The sequence below is a fragment of the Sipha flava genome, unplaced genomic scaffold, assembly GCF_003268045.1.
Source record: "Sipha flava isolate LNK unplaced genomic scaffold, YSA_version1 122_pilon_pilon, whole genome shotgun sequence".
Taxonomy (NCBI): Eukaryota; Metazoa; Arthropoda; class Insecta; order Hemiptera; family Aphididae; genus Sipha; species Sipha flava.
The window spans coordinates 78,293-94,617 of NW_020271748.1; the positions used below are offsets into that span (position 1 = coordinate 78,293).

Genomic DNA, 16,325 nt, shown 5'->3' on the forward strand with positions numbered 1-16,325 from the left:
GAATCCGGTTCCAGTGACATTTACATGCGGGGCTCCATGATTCATGGATCTTTTCGTCAGAACTAAAACGGCCCCTTTTCAAGCCCAATACTCGTGAAACCTTTCCGGCGCGCTTGCTTGAGCATCCGCCAGTAAAATGATCACGGAAAATACGCTTGTTTGCTTAAGTCTGCTATCGACCGCGCATCCAGCTCTCCCTGTCGCATCTGATCAGGTCCGATACCGCTCGCCACAGCCGCTTGGTCCGGAACATCCCTCTTATGTATTAAGTAATTTGTATACATTTTTTAAATGTTAAATAAATAATATAATACTTTAGTTCCGTGTATTTATAAGGATATGGGTGTCGGTAACCCCGACATACCGTTTCAACAACATATTTTGTTAATTTTCTATTCTTGTCTAAGCCGCCAATTTTCTTATATTTGTTTCTTTTTACGATAATTTGTAAAAAAAAAAAAAAAAATGTTACACACCACTGTACAATACCATGTATACACGATTTCGAAATACCATTGACGCAAGATCTAACCCCGCTATACTGATGTCTATATAATATTCCAATGTGTTGTCTTTGTATTATCGTTTTTATCTACAAATTGACATGAATGAATTGGCATTCTCTTGAATTATCGTTCCAGGCTATGTTGTAGTTGTAATTTATTACATCTTACGATAATAATATTTTAGAACATGCTTGGCTGCTGACGTAATATACTACACAAGACTTGAGTACAATTCACGGGTTTTATCTATAGTGTGTTTAATATTTTCTTATCGCTTTTAGTTTTTCCCCACCGGAGACAGTGTGGTATTGATGTACACAGGTGATGTAACGGAATGGAGGGATTGACAAATTCAGAAAGATACGTGAGTGAGATGGTGGGGATTGCGGAATGATAGACCGAGAAACAAATGATAGTACATGTGATGAGACATGTCTTGGTCGTTATAAATTGAAATTGGTTTTTTTTTTTCTTTTACTTATTCATATATATTTTCATTGATGGATACCAATTGACGTTGACGCAAGAGTTAATCGATTTCTTGTAATTTTTTATGTTCTTCCGGCAGTTAAAATACTGAATGTATTCGAATATTATTGTGTCTGCATCAAAATCTTGTGATTGAACAATACACCATGAAACTCTAATGGTTTATTTTTTTTTTCTCTATATAGTTTGTTGTCGTTTGTACTATCAATATATTATATCTCTACGTTTCACTTGACATCGGTGTTTCGCGTATCAAATAGTTTTACCGAACGCAATGAGGACGCAGTAACGTGAACCGTCCCTTAAAGGAGTCTTAGTTGCTCAGAAACGGACGCTGCAAGCTAATGACTGAGTGTTCTACTGACATATGACCACCATTTCGTTTTCCTCTGTGCCACAGTGCGTTTTGCCACACAACGTTAATAGTGCTGTCTAACAATATTGCGGTTTTAAGTTTAATGAAAATGAATGTTTTTCAACGGATTATAACATAATTTCGAAATGTCAACCTGCGCCACAAACGAGCCACAATATGTCCTAATGCATGAGTATTGTATAAAAAATTATTATTATATTAGGTTTTATTAACCAGTTTAATTACTCGGTTAATTGTATTCATAGGCACAACAATTTCGTATTTGGGAAACTGACGCTTACAAATATACAATAAATTTAGTTTTTATTTTTTTTTTTTTTTGGTAAGAGGGAGTTGTAAATAATATAGGGGACTAACCATTTATGTTGCCTAAAATACTATTCTAATAATAAACATACATTTTTAATTTAATTGGTGTTATCTACATGTAAATTGATATTGGTTATTCAATTATTGTAACGTTACTATCCATGCTTAAGGGGATTCCACACTATCGCTTATTAGAGTAAAATATACCTATACGCGTTCCAACGTACCAACTTGAGTTTTACTCCTATAATAATTTTAAAAACATATTTTAATTTATTATGAAATCTATTTCGAATCCTTCGAATCAGAATCATAAAAAAAGAATTTAAAAAATATTTATATTCATTTAAATTTTTAAGAATATAAGATTTTTTTTCTAAATTTCAAGTGAGGTTTTTTCTTTTTAAGAATAATAAATTAAAAATGTGGCTCGAAGGATCCAAAGTTGATTTAACAACAAAACAAAATTTGTTTTCAAAATTATTATAGGAGTAAAACTCAAGTCTGTATGTTGGAATTCGTTTAGGTCTATGATTTACAATATTTCGTCATGAAAAAGATTCGTTGTTGGACTTTTTGTGACATGTGCATGCGAGTGCGCAACGCTTATCTAGCTCGCCGCCGCCGTCGCGTACGTCGCTAATGAATTATCGGAAATCTAAATATAATAATTTGTTCATATAAAAATAAAAATATACTACAATCCGATTATTACCGATAGGCGATAATGATCGAAGATAAAATTATTGCCGCCGTCGCGGACTATATTATTATATTATAGTACATGGCGCTCGCGCATTCACGCTCAAATATAATGATTTACATTTACTTTATGTTATTATAATATTAGATGATATTGTCAGCCATCAAGTCGATTATCAGATCTTTATTTTTTAGTGCACCTATAATAGTAGCATATAGTTGTGTAGTTATATAGTTATAGTTGCACTTAGTTTTTGTAAATCCAAAAATTTTCCAATTTTTTAAAAATGGGAAAATTTAAAAAAAAGTGTTTGTCGAAACGAAAAAAAATGAAAGGCAATGTATTAAATTTCCAAAAGAAAATAATGGAGATATCAAACGACGGCTTAGTTGATTTGTAAGTTAATTTATATTGAATTATTTATTTTAAGTTTTGAGTGAAGCAAGTTTGTGTTATGCTATACAGTATGTCTCAAAAATCCTGTACGACCCCGAGGATCTCGACACTAACTCAATATTTTTGAATGAGGTTTTTTCGAAAATAAACCATGGTAAAAATTCCAATTTCAAATTTTTTGTTCAAAAATTTAAAATTGTTTTTGTTAAATTTTCATAATAGCTATTTTTTTTTACTTTTTTCCAAAAGTAAATTAAAAAAGCGTGGTCAAGTGAGTAACGCTTTGCTGTATAGTATGGTCACTACTAATGTATTAAATTTGAAACCAATGATAGGTATCACGATTCTGAACGGAGATGATGATTTATTGTCATCCTAAAATATATTTCCCAGTGGGTGGTGAAAAAGATGGTTTATGTTTTAATGATCTGAATAACCCTAAATTTAAATTCTTTTATAATTATTGTAAGCCAAACTTATGGAAAATCTTATATTAAACTTTCAACTCTTAGCTACTTATCGGTATACAAATTTTTTTTAAATTGTAATTATAAAATAATTTGCAAATATTCATGATTTTGACGAATTTTTGTCAATATTTGAACTTCAAATGCTATTAAAAAAAATTGTGCCTAGTATTCTTACTTTTTTTTAATCACAATAAGAATAACTAATGAGGAACTTTGTATTATTAATTTTTCAAGTATTTTTTGACTGTCAAAATTTTTTTATCGATATTTATGAAAAAAAAAAAAACTAAACAAAAGCGAATATTACAAATGCCTATAAATAGCAATAAAATAAATGAAATATTTTGAAAATTAAATTATGTAAAGAAAATGCCAATCTAAATAATTGGTGAAATTTTCAAGTATCTACGAAGAATATACTTTTTGAATAATAACAAATATTTAAAATCGTTTGAGGATAAATCGTTATTGTTACGTGATTTTGTAAAAATTTTAAATTCAAACGCTCATAACATTTTTCCTATAATGAAGCTTCGAGTTTTCTCTATAACGTTTTGAAAGAAAACTTATGGAAAACTTAGTGTTAAATTTTTTTAACCTTAGACACAAATAAAACATTTTTTATGAATTTTCAACTATAAAATTACTTGTAAATTGAAGCATTATTTTGACAAGTTTTGCTGTACACAGACACAAAAACAAAAAAACACATATTAATGTAAAATCAATACATCCATCACTCGTTCAGAATCTAAAAAACAAATATTGAAATTGATTTAAAATTAACCTTAGTTACAGATCGTTTAGTTTTTTAGAAAAATACAAAAAAAAATAGTATTTATCTAGATTAAACGCTAATTTTTTCATAAAATTTCAAGAATGTATTTATTAGATTATATTCATTAGTTTTTGTCTTTATAACTATATAGAATCTCTAACTCGGCTTCGAATAATTCCATTCCAACTGCTGTAAAAGAAAACATCCATGGAAAATTTTCAAATACATTTACTCCAGACGATATGACGTTGGCTGTACCGTTGAACAATGTACATGATATTTCAAAATATAAATATATATATATATATATATATATATATTAAAATTTCTTGATAGAAAAAGTACTGTTGAGTAACAATAATTTTATTTTATTATAATTAATTTTGTGAGTTTTTTAGTATTATAATAAATAATGCATAAATATTAATTATTGATAGTTATTAGTATGACCAATACGTAAAAGCGGAATAAATCATAACGATAATATACCGGCACAGTTTTAAATGGTCATTAGAGCGCTCGTATTAGTCGTATTGATAAAGATAATAAAAATAACAATAGACGCGACACACTGCACGACGGTAATCAATGACGCGGTGGAACGATAGATGGGTTGCAGTGCAGGGAAGTCACTCACACTAATGATCATTTACTACACACAAACATACACGCCACGCACGCACGTATTTACAAAATGTCTAAAAATTGCCTATACTCAACTCCTTAAAAATGGTTGGTATGGAATCCCCTTAACTTGGAAAAGAAAAACTGTTTTTTGAATAATTCAGCGTGGTTCTAATAACACTTCATCTTGATATAACTGTGATCATTTCATACCAAACTGCTACTGTGCATTGGAAACATTTGAGTATGTTTGTAACCCTTTAGAAAAAATGCACTGATCAATAAAGATAAATAAATACAACGACAAAATATTAACTGACTTACAAGTTGTTAAAGTGACGAAAATTTCGTTCATTACGTTCGTGGTAAAAAATATCTACGATGGGTCCTGCAAACTTAAAGCACACATACTTCGTATGCGCTGAAGCCACAGATACCTTTTAGCCACAATTGGTTATAGTTCAAATATCTCACGACCTCTTCCTTACAACCACCACAAAGTTTGACAATATGAAGCATACAATGATGGATATACAATGTTCACCAAGGACTCCAAGGATGTGGTGATTATCAAAGGTAACCATTCATCTGAACCGTTCAATGAGTGAAAAGTCATCCATTAAATCGGTGGAGTCTCTTATTTAATGTTAAAGCGTTCATTGAAGGCAATTGAGAAAATAATCGACGTAGACCGAAAATAAGTCAATTTAGTACGATGGGTACGATGTCGGTAAGACACATCTGGTGGGTGGATAGACATCACGATTACATATCGAACGAATGAATGTCGCCAACCAACCGCGAATGACTGACGTAGTGTATGCTGGATCTCGACGTACTTCAAGCTCTGATGGGTTGTGGCTTCGGTACTTTGTGACTGCATCCTTAGTACCTCAGAGATCGTTTGTATGAAATGTTGTTAACCATGGATTCCGAGAGTGTGGATTTTTACTAGAGAAAAGTTATCGAACAGAAAAATAAGTTTTTAATTACTCAGTATATATATAGTTGACTGCATGTCATCAGGTTTGTGATAGAACTTCCTTTAATTTCATACGAAGGACTGATTAACACAGGTCAAATCTACCGCCCGGTATAATTGTCAGACTATTTCGATTACTATTTTGCCACCCACGAACAAACACAATCTGAATTGTTGGTGCAACATCAACCGAGTATCAACTCCCAACGACAGCCAGCAAGTATGTTGCAACACATAAAACGGACGGGCAGACAACTACAGGTTACACATCATGATGAAGTATATATCACAACAATGCATAAAACATAAATGATAAATGCTAAATGATTGAAATGGAGAATTTCGTGACATTTTCCTATGTCATTTAGTTTTCGCTAGTTATCCGTACCTCATTCTCTTACGAATCGATTTGTAACTTAATTTTTATTGCACTAATTGTTCCGAGTTTCGACACTTTTTGACGGAATTGTAGAAAACAAAAAAAAAAAAACGATGTAATATATGTCTATTTGTGTAAGAAAAATTTAGATGCATTTATGTGTTGTGGTTTTACTTAGCTGATCGACCAGTACAGTTTTTACCACACTTGATCAAATTTAAAGGTAAAACCAAATAATAATCCCTACTAAAAATACATTTTATTTTGTAAAACTAGTTCGAAGATCCATAATGTTAATGCATTTCAATGCATTAAATGATACAGTCATGCAATGAATCAGTAGCTGCTGCTGATATTGGTCAATCACCAAATTGTTAGACAGAAGTAGTTTTCGTTATATCACCACGTGGAATAGATGCATTCAAATAGAAGAGAAACCATATCGAAACATACTTCTGTAATAAAATATATTTTCTTAATTGGTATTTGTTCTTTATTGTTTTATATAATGCAATAACTGTATTCATTTATCAGGCTTATTAAATTATATATAATTTGGATTAATATTTTTTTTTCGTGTATTATTCGTACGTATTGTTAGTTAAAATATATCATCAGTTTTATTTTATCCTACAGCTATACAAAGCTTAAACGTGTGACTAGTGCAAAAACTATACGACACACCACGATTTGTATAAGGATTTAAAAAAAAAAATATTTGTGTTTATTTCATAATATTATTATGTATAGAATCACTTACTGGAATCATCCTTTCGTGTAACTAATCATTAACGTTTGTTATGCTAAATATTTTATAAAAAAATTGAAATTTTATCAGTTCGTTTATATTATATTTTTGTATTTATGTTTTTCCATTATTACTATTAAATTATTACTAACTCACAATAATTCCCTTTCATTTAATTTCGACCAAAAGCTTTACTATTGTTTGAAATTCAGAGGGACTGGAAAATTGTTCATAATATATTTTACAATTATGTACAATATAATCTGAAGTTTAATTATAAGAATTTTGAATTTTTTTTTTTTTTTTTGGTTGTGTTGTATATAAATAATTTAGGTGAGGGATACGATATTTGATTTTATATTCAGTTGCTATCGATTAACTTTGTTTTAATTTGTAGTTTCGTATGTCCTTGTAAAACTTTATGCTAGATAGACATTTTTTACTTATATTGACATTTAAGTGACTATACATAATATAATATAGTACCACAAATACGAACTTGACAAATTATTTATCAATTAGTTTATTTGATAAAATATATTATTATATATATCATTGTTCTATAAAAGTATCTTTATTATTTGTTAAATTTCAAATTAGTCATGCATGAAGCATAGTAGTAATTTTTATAATTTTCAGAATAAATAGTTGAAATCTTCACAAAAACCATGTCGACAAATTTGATAAATATTATTATTATAATTATTACTATTATTATTAAAGAATTCATAATGATCTTTTTTTCAGTAGAATGTTTAACGTTACATTTCTATTCTTGAAATTAATTGTTTTGTATGATAAATGATAATAATAATGATTGATTCATGGTTATCTTATTCAATACAATGGGCTCAATTGTTTTACAATAGTGATATTTGTATGAGCTATCAGTATGAATTATTTGGAAATTAAAAAAAAGAAATAATCAAAATGTTATGGAAAATTTAATATATTTTCTGTTTTAATTTAGTCAAATACACTAATATATATTTACATTATTATTTTTAAAATGTGATAAAAAGTAATATTCTATAATGACTAAGTGATTTTGGTTTTAGATTACATCCTGTATTGTTGTTATATTTTTAAGGTACGTGGAAAAGTTATAAAAGCTTTTGGATGTATAGCCTTTTTTTTTTATGTGATTAATTATGTATTTTATAACTATAATGAACTCAAGTCAATCATTATTAGTAAATTTAACAATTTAATATACATTTAAATTAAAAAAAAAATATATATTAATTATAATTGTAAATATTATAATGTTTCTTTGAAACTTAATACTTTGTAAGCTACTTCTGTAATACGATTTTAATTTATAGTATAACTAAATGTGTTTATATTTAATAAACAGTGGATAAAATTCCTATATGCTATTGTTAAGTAAAAGTTACTGTCGATTAAGTATAATATAAATTATATTATATACAATTAATCAGATTTATTAACGAATACAGTTTTAGATAGTTTTACTAAATACTAATATGAATTGATTCAATTTGTTAACATGAGTAATTTTTTTATAGCTTATCAATTTTATATAAACATTCCACCCTCATTGATACCATTCCGTAATATCAAAAGTGCTATAATTCTAGTGTGAACATTTGATGATAATACTAGATTTACTCCGGTCTTTAGTTATTGTCGACTTAAATATTGATATCGATATTTTTATACGGTGGAAGTTTTTTGTACATGCTGGTTTTGTTAATGCTTTAATTAATTAATTAAATTTAATTAATAATTAATAATATTTAATATTTATAATAATATTTATTTAATAATTATGTTTTTGATATAACATTCCAGAGAAGATAGTTTAGTATTTAATTTACCTTTTTCAATCGATATTTTCCTATACAACCAGCATTAATGTATTACCATTGTAATTTTGTAAAATCGTTTTTATTTCGTGTATTACTAACTGGATTTCTAAATATGGCTGATATTAATATGGGTTGTTTTAAGTGTTTGGTTTATTTTAAGCTATCATGCAAAGAAATTAAAAATTACAATTGTAATTTTGAGGTAGAAAAATTGTTAGAAACTTGATAAATAAAATAAAATTTGTGTTGAATATGTTCAGCTGTATAATAATTTATGGTTATTTCAAAGAAAATTTAAAAAACTAACATATACTTTAGGGTTTTGAACTGTGTTAAATATTATATCTGTTTGAATTTTAATTTTGCTATAGCTTACCGATGCTAATTTTGAATAGAGTATAAGTATTTATTTTAGAATAACTAATTTTAGTTTATATTTTAAACGGTGTATCATCATGAAAATAGTTAAATCAATTTATAGTCTGGAATCTAGAAACACAATTTAACATGGAAAGTAAGTCTTTTGTCGTTTATGTTGTACTAAATTAAATACATTTTAGTCGTTGTTTACTGCTGCAATTGAATTATTTTTGTCTAATGTTCCAATAATAATAATAAAAGGACATTGGTATATCTTGATTATTCGCTATACATTTATTTACTGGTATTTAATTGTTTTATACAATACCAGTATACGTGTACATGGTTTACAGATACTCTATACTATTATGATACACATGTATTGTGCACTGTCTGTTTACTTGTAAGTGTTCAATGAATTTTCAGTTTAACAGTTTTGGAATTATAAATAGGTACGCGATTTTGATGCGCACGTTCTCTACGACATTGTTGTAATGCATATCGAGAAAATCTACTTTTGCAAATCAATCGGCCGATAATTGTCATATATTATTAGCCAGGCGCCTATACAAAGTAGAAGGTTATTAAAAGTTTATCCCCTCCACTGAAATTTAAAGTATAGGTGTATTCGTATTTTTATCTTAACAATCAGGTAGTTTCAACCCATGTTAATTATTTGATTTGATTTGAAAACGTAATTAAATCAAATTGTCCGTTGTTATTTGTCAAAAGTTAAGATACTTCTTTTTACCAAAGCTATTGAAAAATCTTGAAATCCTTTCCAAAATAAATTAATTTTTCTGTGTACGCACCTGCATGTTACCTGTGTGTATTTGAAAGATAATTATATAAAGTTCAAATTGTGTTAGAATTGTTGTCGATATTGAACAGTTTCCATGACTGTTAGAATATGATGTAGTCAAATTTCTTGAGATGTTTGACAAAATAACCCTTCCATGTTGATAGATAACTAATAATAGTTTAAATGTAAATAGTTATTTGATGATAAAATGATTTTTAACCAATTTTTGTAGAGGCTAATTTTATACGAAAGGTTATTTTTTTGTTATGACTTTTATATTATCATTTGAGCATAAAGGGTTTAAGATTATTTTTATTTTTTCATTTTAGATATTTATGTATAGTGATTTTATTTATAATTTAATTGTATTTATCAAATGTCCGCATAGTTTTAAAATCATTGTTTATATTGATGCGACTGAATATTGATTATTGACTGTAAAAATGTTCACTACAAGAACATTAATAATAAAAAATTGTTTCGAAGAAAGATGTTCCTTCGAGTAAGTGTCAGTTGATAAATACGTTATACTCATGCAAAACTATTGATTATTTATTATTTTGTGGATTTTTTTTCTATAGTTATGAAAAATATAAAATTACACTTCTCGAATAATTTGAAAACCTTACACATAATAACAATAATAATTTTTACGACATAATTGAGAAATATCGATTCAGGTAATTCTAATAAAATAATGTTATTATAAAATTTGTATGGCTTAAAAATAATTAAATATTGCTAAATTAAAAAAATAAATAAATAAAAATCTCTTAATGAGTTAAGTATCTAATGATATGTATTAATCATACATTTTCCTAGGAAATTCATTAGTACACATTTTGAAATGGTTGGTACAAATTATGGTAAAATTAATGACATAAAAAAGCGAAAAAGGGGAAACATATCTTAAATGTACCTGTATTGTGTATTATCTATTTTAGTGATCTCAAACTTAAATAATGAAAACTATAAATTTTAATCGTATAAATATTCGGTGTGTTTAATTATGTTATGATGAGACATGTATAATCAGTTGTTCATCTGTACATTAAAGTATATAAGATAAAATTTTGATTTATAATATTTTGACAGAATACTTTAATTATATAATTTTGTAATTTTTATATGATATACAACTTTGAATAACGATTGTTATGATACAGTGAGGATCTTGTTCTGTAAATGAGTTTTGGTTGATAAAATTTTCTAATAATTATGAAAATTGGGTTTTATGTGTAGAATAGAGTGTAGTATTGGATTACAAATGTTCGAGAGAAATCAACCTAACATTACACTCTTTTCTAAATTTTTATATTATACTGCTTAAAATATAATTTACTTTTGAATGGTTTGATTTTATAAGGAGATAAATTGATTGTTGTAAAAAAGCTTGTTGATTTAGAATAGCTTAAAAATTCGTTAGATCATTGTTTGTAGTTATTCTTTTGAGAATTCTAAAACTAATGGTTATGGTAAAAAATTATGAAGGGATTTAATTTTATTTAATAGGGTTTGTATTTCATGAGTACCTAACCTTGAATGTATTCTAAGCAATATAACGTGAGAAATTGTTTATTCAAAAGTGTATTATATAAACTATTTATTTATTAATTTATATATCAATTTACGAGTATTAATCATTTACTTATGATTGAATTTTTATTTAATTTTTATTATTTCAAAAATAAAATTTATTTTATGCAAGGTTTGTGTTTTGATTATATTAAGGATATATATGAATTTATATAAACCAATTTCTACCATTTTATTTGATCACAAATGATGTGTAGTAAAACATTGTATATTTTGAGTTCATTGGAATTGAACAATTTGAATGGTTTAATACTAATGTAACTAAACAATGCCTTGTACTGTAAAATTTTTAACTGTAAAATAATATCAATATTTTGCAAAAATTACAAAAACTATAAAATCAATGTTTTGTGTGATGTTAAATAATAGTTCTAATTAATAAATCACCATCATATTAATATTATTTAAGTAACTCTGTTCAGTCCTGTTACATATTAACAATAAGGCGCAGTTGGTAACACTTCCACCTGTCCTAGCGTGGACGAATTGGTAACGCGCATGGTGAACGTATATGTTTTTTCCTTCTTCGCCGCCAGCACGGGAGTGCAAAACACGCTCTGAACTGCGTTTTATTATTCACTTATTCGTATGTTTTGTTTTGTTGTTGTATTCCGGCTGTACGTGCGCCTTCATCGCCATTTTTCTATCGCCTTCGGATTTGTACATGTGATGCGTGCGCCTTCGTCGCCGTTAATTAAATGCGCCTTCGTTGTTCATTGTGCTATAATACGACGCCTTCGTCGTCGTAAACGTGATACGTGCGCCTTCGTCGTCGTTCAATAAGTGAGCCTTTGCCGCCATTTTAATAAGTGCACCTTCACCGTATTTTGTTGAAACTATATGATGCCCATCATCATTTTACTTGTGTGATACTTAATTTAGTGTGGACGTGGACCATTGCGGTTACCAGTCACCGCGGCGCCGTCTGGAGACAAGTCAACCTTTTAATTATCTTTATAAAAACAAAATATATTTGTTCTGTGCGCCCATTGGGGACATTTACTTTGTATATTATACGTTGCTCCCCCCCCCCCTTTTGCCTTTAGTTCATAAGCTTATTCAATGTTTATTTAATTTGACCAAATAAGACTTTGTATTTTGATAAACCAATTGTTGATCATTTTTATTATATCTCTCCTCCTTCATCCTTTGGTTTTCCATTTATACGTGTAGCAATCGACCGAATCCTGTCATTGCGATAAGTTCTCGTAAGATACATTTGTGAGAATTTCGCGCGCACATTTTTGGTCCTTCGAGCCGGATATTTACCGAAATAATATATTTGGAAAATGGGTAAGCCAAAGACAGGCTAAGATACAGCTAAAAAGGAGCTAACGTGCGCGCGTGCTGTGCATGATGAAACTGTCAAGTCTATCCATAGCATACATTCGATGGCTGTCAAAGTCAACAATAATGATGCGTTGATTGAAGATTTGGCAGTTCGCATGGATAAATTAGAAACTTTATTCAAATTATTTCAAGAACAACAAAATATGATTTTGGATGTCCTAATAGAACTCAATATCGTCGATGAATTTTCCGTTGATTCAGACGTAACAATCTCCACAGAAGAATTGTACTACAACACCTATGCTATAGCCGCTAAATTACACAGTGTTAAACCAATGAATAGTTCTGTGTTAAACGCCCTGCATATATCGACTTCCGTGTCTTCCGTTTTAGCATTACCTAAAATCGATTTGCCTAAATATGATGGTAACTTAATTCAATGGAGACCTTTCCGTGATAAGTTTGTATCTTTAATACGCCGAAATGACAATCTAAGTAAAATTGACCAATTTCATTACCCATTATCTTGTCTATCTGGTCCGGCATTGTTTTGTATCAGTTCATTACCTCTCACCGACAGTAATTATGATATTGCCTAGCAGACATTAATGAATCGTTCAAGGATCTTCCAATACAAAAACGACAGGATACGGCGTTGTCAATAAAATTGTGTTTTTCATGTTTGAGTCCTTCACACACGGCAAAAGCATGTAAATCTAAATGATCATGTTCAATATGTAAAAAACGACACCATTCTCTACTTCATCACGATTCCATTTCGTCATGTGTTGTACAAGAAAACAATCCTATTCAAAGGACATCACAAGATAACATTACTAAATTATCTGGGCTGTTATGTGCCACTTCCACGGTCATTTTGGGAACCGCCATAGTTTGTATGCGTGACAGCCGTGGTAATTATCAAACCGTTCGTGTATGTTTAGATAGCGGATCACAAGTATCAGCCTTCAACATGCGACGTGCATCAAAGCTAAGCCTTCCCAGACGCAGATGTCAAATAGGCATAGTTGGTTTATCAAACAAATCAATTGATAACGTAAAAGGGATTACCAGTTGTCACTTTGTACCATGGCAATAGCATGAACCGTTGTTCTGTAGTTCTGACATCATTATTTTACCTTAGATTACCACTAACATGTCTTCTGTGCCATTAGCACCTTGTGTTCGTCAGTCTTACGGTCATCTATCATTGGCTGACCCTTCATTTGATGTTCCCTCATCTATATATATATGCTCATTGGTGGAGGTTTGCTTCCTCACATAATGAAGCCCCGAGCTGACATTTTATAACGTCGTCAAGGTTTGCCGTCAGCGGTGGATTCTTTCTTGGGATGGGTTGTTTTCGGACTCCTTGATGAATAGAATGCGTTTTATGCTTACTTGTTGTCAGTGACGTCATCTTCCTTAAATGACATGATTCGATCTTTCTGGCCAGTTGAAGAAATTACACAACCGAAAAGTCCCACCACTGAAGACCACCAATGTGAGAAATGGTTTTCATAAACGACAACGCGTGATGAACATGGCAGGTTCTGTGTTGCACTTCCATTTACAGATACGGTATTGTTTTCGCAAAACCATTCGAAATTCAGGAAGAATCAATCCCAATTCCCATCCAGTATGTTTTTGCAAAATTATGGCCTAGGTGAGTCTTGCTCACTCGTGCAAAAACGCTTATTTAATCTTGAAAGCCGTTTAAATAAAGATCCAGCATTATACGCCGAATATCAGCAATTTATGAAGAAATACTCTAGGTCATAGGAAATGAGCGATTCAGGCTGGAAAATATTTCATCCCGCACCATGCTGTCGTGAAACGTGACGGTTACAAGATCGAAAAGTTGCATGTTGTGTTCCATGCATCTGCTTCTACATCGCCGGGTTTATCGCTAAATGACGCCCTTATAGCTGGTCCCAAGTTGCAGATTGATATTTTTGATATTCTTGTAAGGAGTAGGCTAAAACGTTACCTCTTAACCGCAGACATAACTAAAATGTATCGACAAATTTTTTTAAAACCCAATGATTGTGCGTACCAACATATATTATGGCGTGAATCTTCTGAGGAAGAAGTGATCGAATATGAATTTCGTACTGCCACTTATGGCGTTACTTCTGCTCCATATTTGGCTATCCGATGTTTGCATAAACTAGATGCTCAGGCTGGTTCAAAATTCCCAGCCGCGAAAAATATTCTCACTCGCAAAACGTAGATACAGAAGTGGAGTTATCTATCATTCAACGAGACATCATCGGCTTATTGATTTGTCGTAGATGCACTTTAAAAAAGTGGACAAGCAACTGCCCGGTTATCTTGAAGAACGTCGACACTAATGATCAAGCAAAATTATTGTCATTGGATCCCAAAGGTGAGGCCTCTGTGAAGTTTTTAGGCCTTCATTGGGACCCATCATCAGATCATTTTACTTACCACACATGTCTTCGCCCGGGTCAATATACCAAACGAAAAGTGCTTTCAATTACCGCTAGACTATTTGATCCATTTGGTTTTTTAGGACCCACACTGTTATGGGCCAAGATTTTTATGCAAGAATTATGGAAACTGGGTCTGCATTGGGATACTCCACTTCCAACACATCTTCACTGTAGTTGGTATCAATTTGTAAGAGAACTACCAGCACTCGATTCAATTATTCTTCCTCGACATATTGATATCCGTTCGCATACGGAAATTCAACTAATAGGATTCTCTGATGCATCATCAAATGGTTATGCTGCTAATGTATACTTACGAGTAATAAGCACTTTAAATTCTATCAACGTTTATTTTGTTACTTGCAAGACAAAGGTCGCATCATTAAAGGCTGCTGACCTGCATGCATCACTATCCATACCACGACTGGAACTTTGTAGAGCATTATTATTAGCTTAAACCTTAAATCGAGTCAAAACTTTACTCATGTCTGAAATTTCCATCTCACGAGTACTTGCTTGGACTAATTCTAAAGTTGTCTTATCGTGGTTGACTTTTCCTCAAAAAACTTTTAAAATTTTTGTGACAAATTGAATTGCAAAAATACATTCTCTCCTCCCAGACTATGAGTAAGCCTACGTAAACACAAGGGAAAATCCAGCCGATCCTGCATCCCGAGGTCTTCTTCCTGCTGCAACAGTTGCCTGTAAAATACACAGAGAAGGACCGGACTTTCTTCGTTTTTCAGATGCTCAATGACCCAAATACGATTTCATTCCAATTACTCCTGAGAAATTGCTCGAATTTCAGCCTCCATCTGTCTTCATAAGTACCATAACTTGCACCAAACCACAAGATGACATTTTACAACATTTCTCGTCCTTTACTTGTATGCAATGGACATTAGCGTACATTCGACGTCTTGCTATCAAGGCCCATCATCAACCAATTCCAGATGGTCCCTTGAAACAAGGGGAGTTACATCATATTCTTATTCACGCAGTTTTGATTACACAAGCCAGATACTTTCCGGAACTCATAGGTCAATTAATAAAAACAGATGGTATTTTAAGGCCAAGCACCATAGCTCAATTAGCCCCATTTATCGACCCACTTGGAGTGATTCGGTAGGGTGGTCAACTTCGTTATGCTTTTTTGGATTCAGATATCAAACAACCTATCTTATTACCGAAAAGGTCTCACTTGACCCATTCGACATTTCTACCAAAGA

The 16,325-nt window shown here is 30.5% G+C and overlaps 2 protein-coding genes across 2 annotated transcripts; both read left to right on the forward strand.

Annotated features, from left to right (window-relative positions):
• The first annotated feature begins 12,741 nt into the window (after positions 1–12,741).
• Positions 12,742–13,239, forward strand: LOC112694064. The gene has a single exon (XM_025569409.1). It carries the CDS (start codon positions 12,742–12,744, stop codon positions 13,237–13,239), a length of 498 nt encoding a protein of 165 aa, XP_025425194.1.
• A 557-nt stretch (positions 13,240–13,796) lies between these two features.
• LOC112694065 lies at positions 13,797–15,553 on the forward strand. The gene is made up of 3 exons (XM_025569411.1): positions 13,797–13,907; positions 14,439–14,869; positions 14,935–15,553. The coding sequence occupies exons 1-3, from the start codon at positions 13,797–13,799 to the stop codon at positions 15,551–15,553; spliced, it is 1,161 nt and encodes a 386-aa protein (XP_025425196.1).
• Positions 15,554–16,325: the final 772 nt, after the last annotated feature.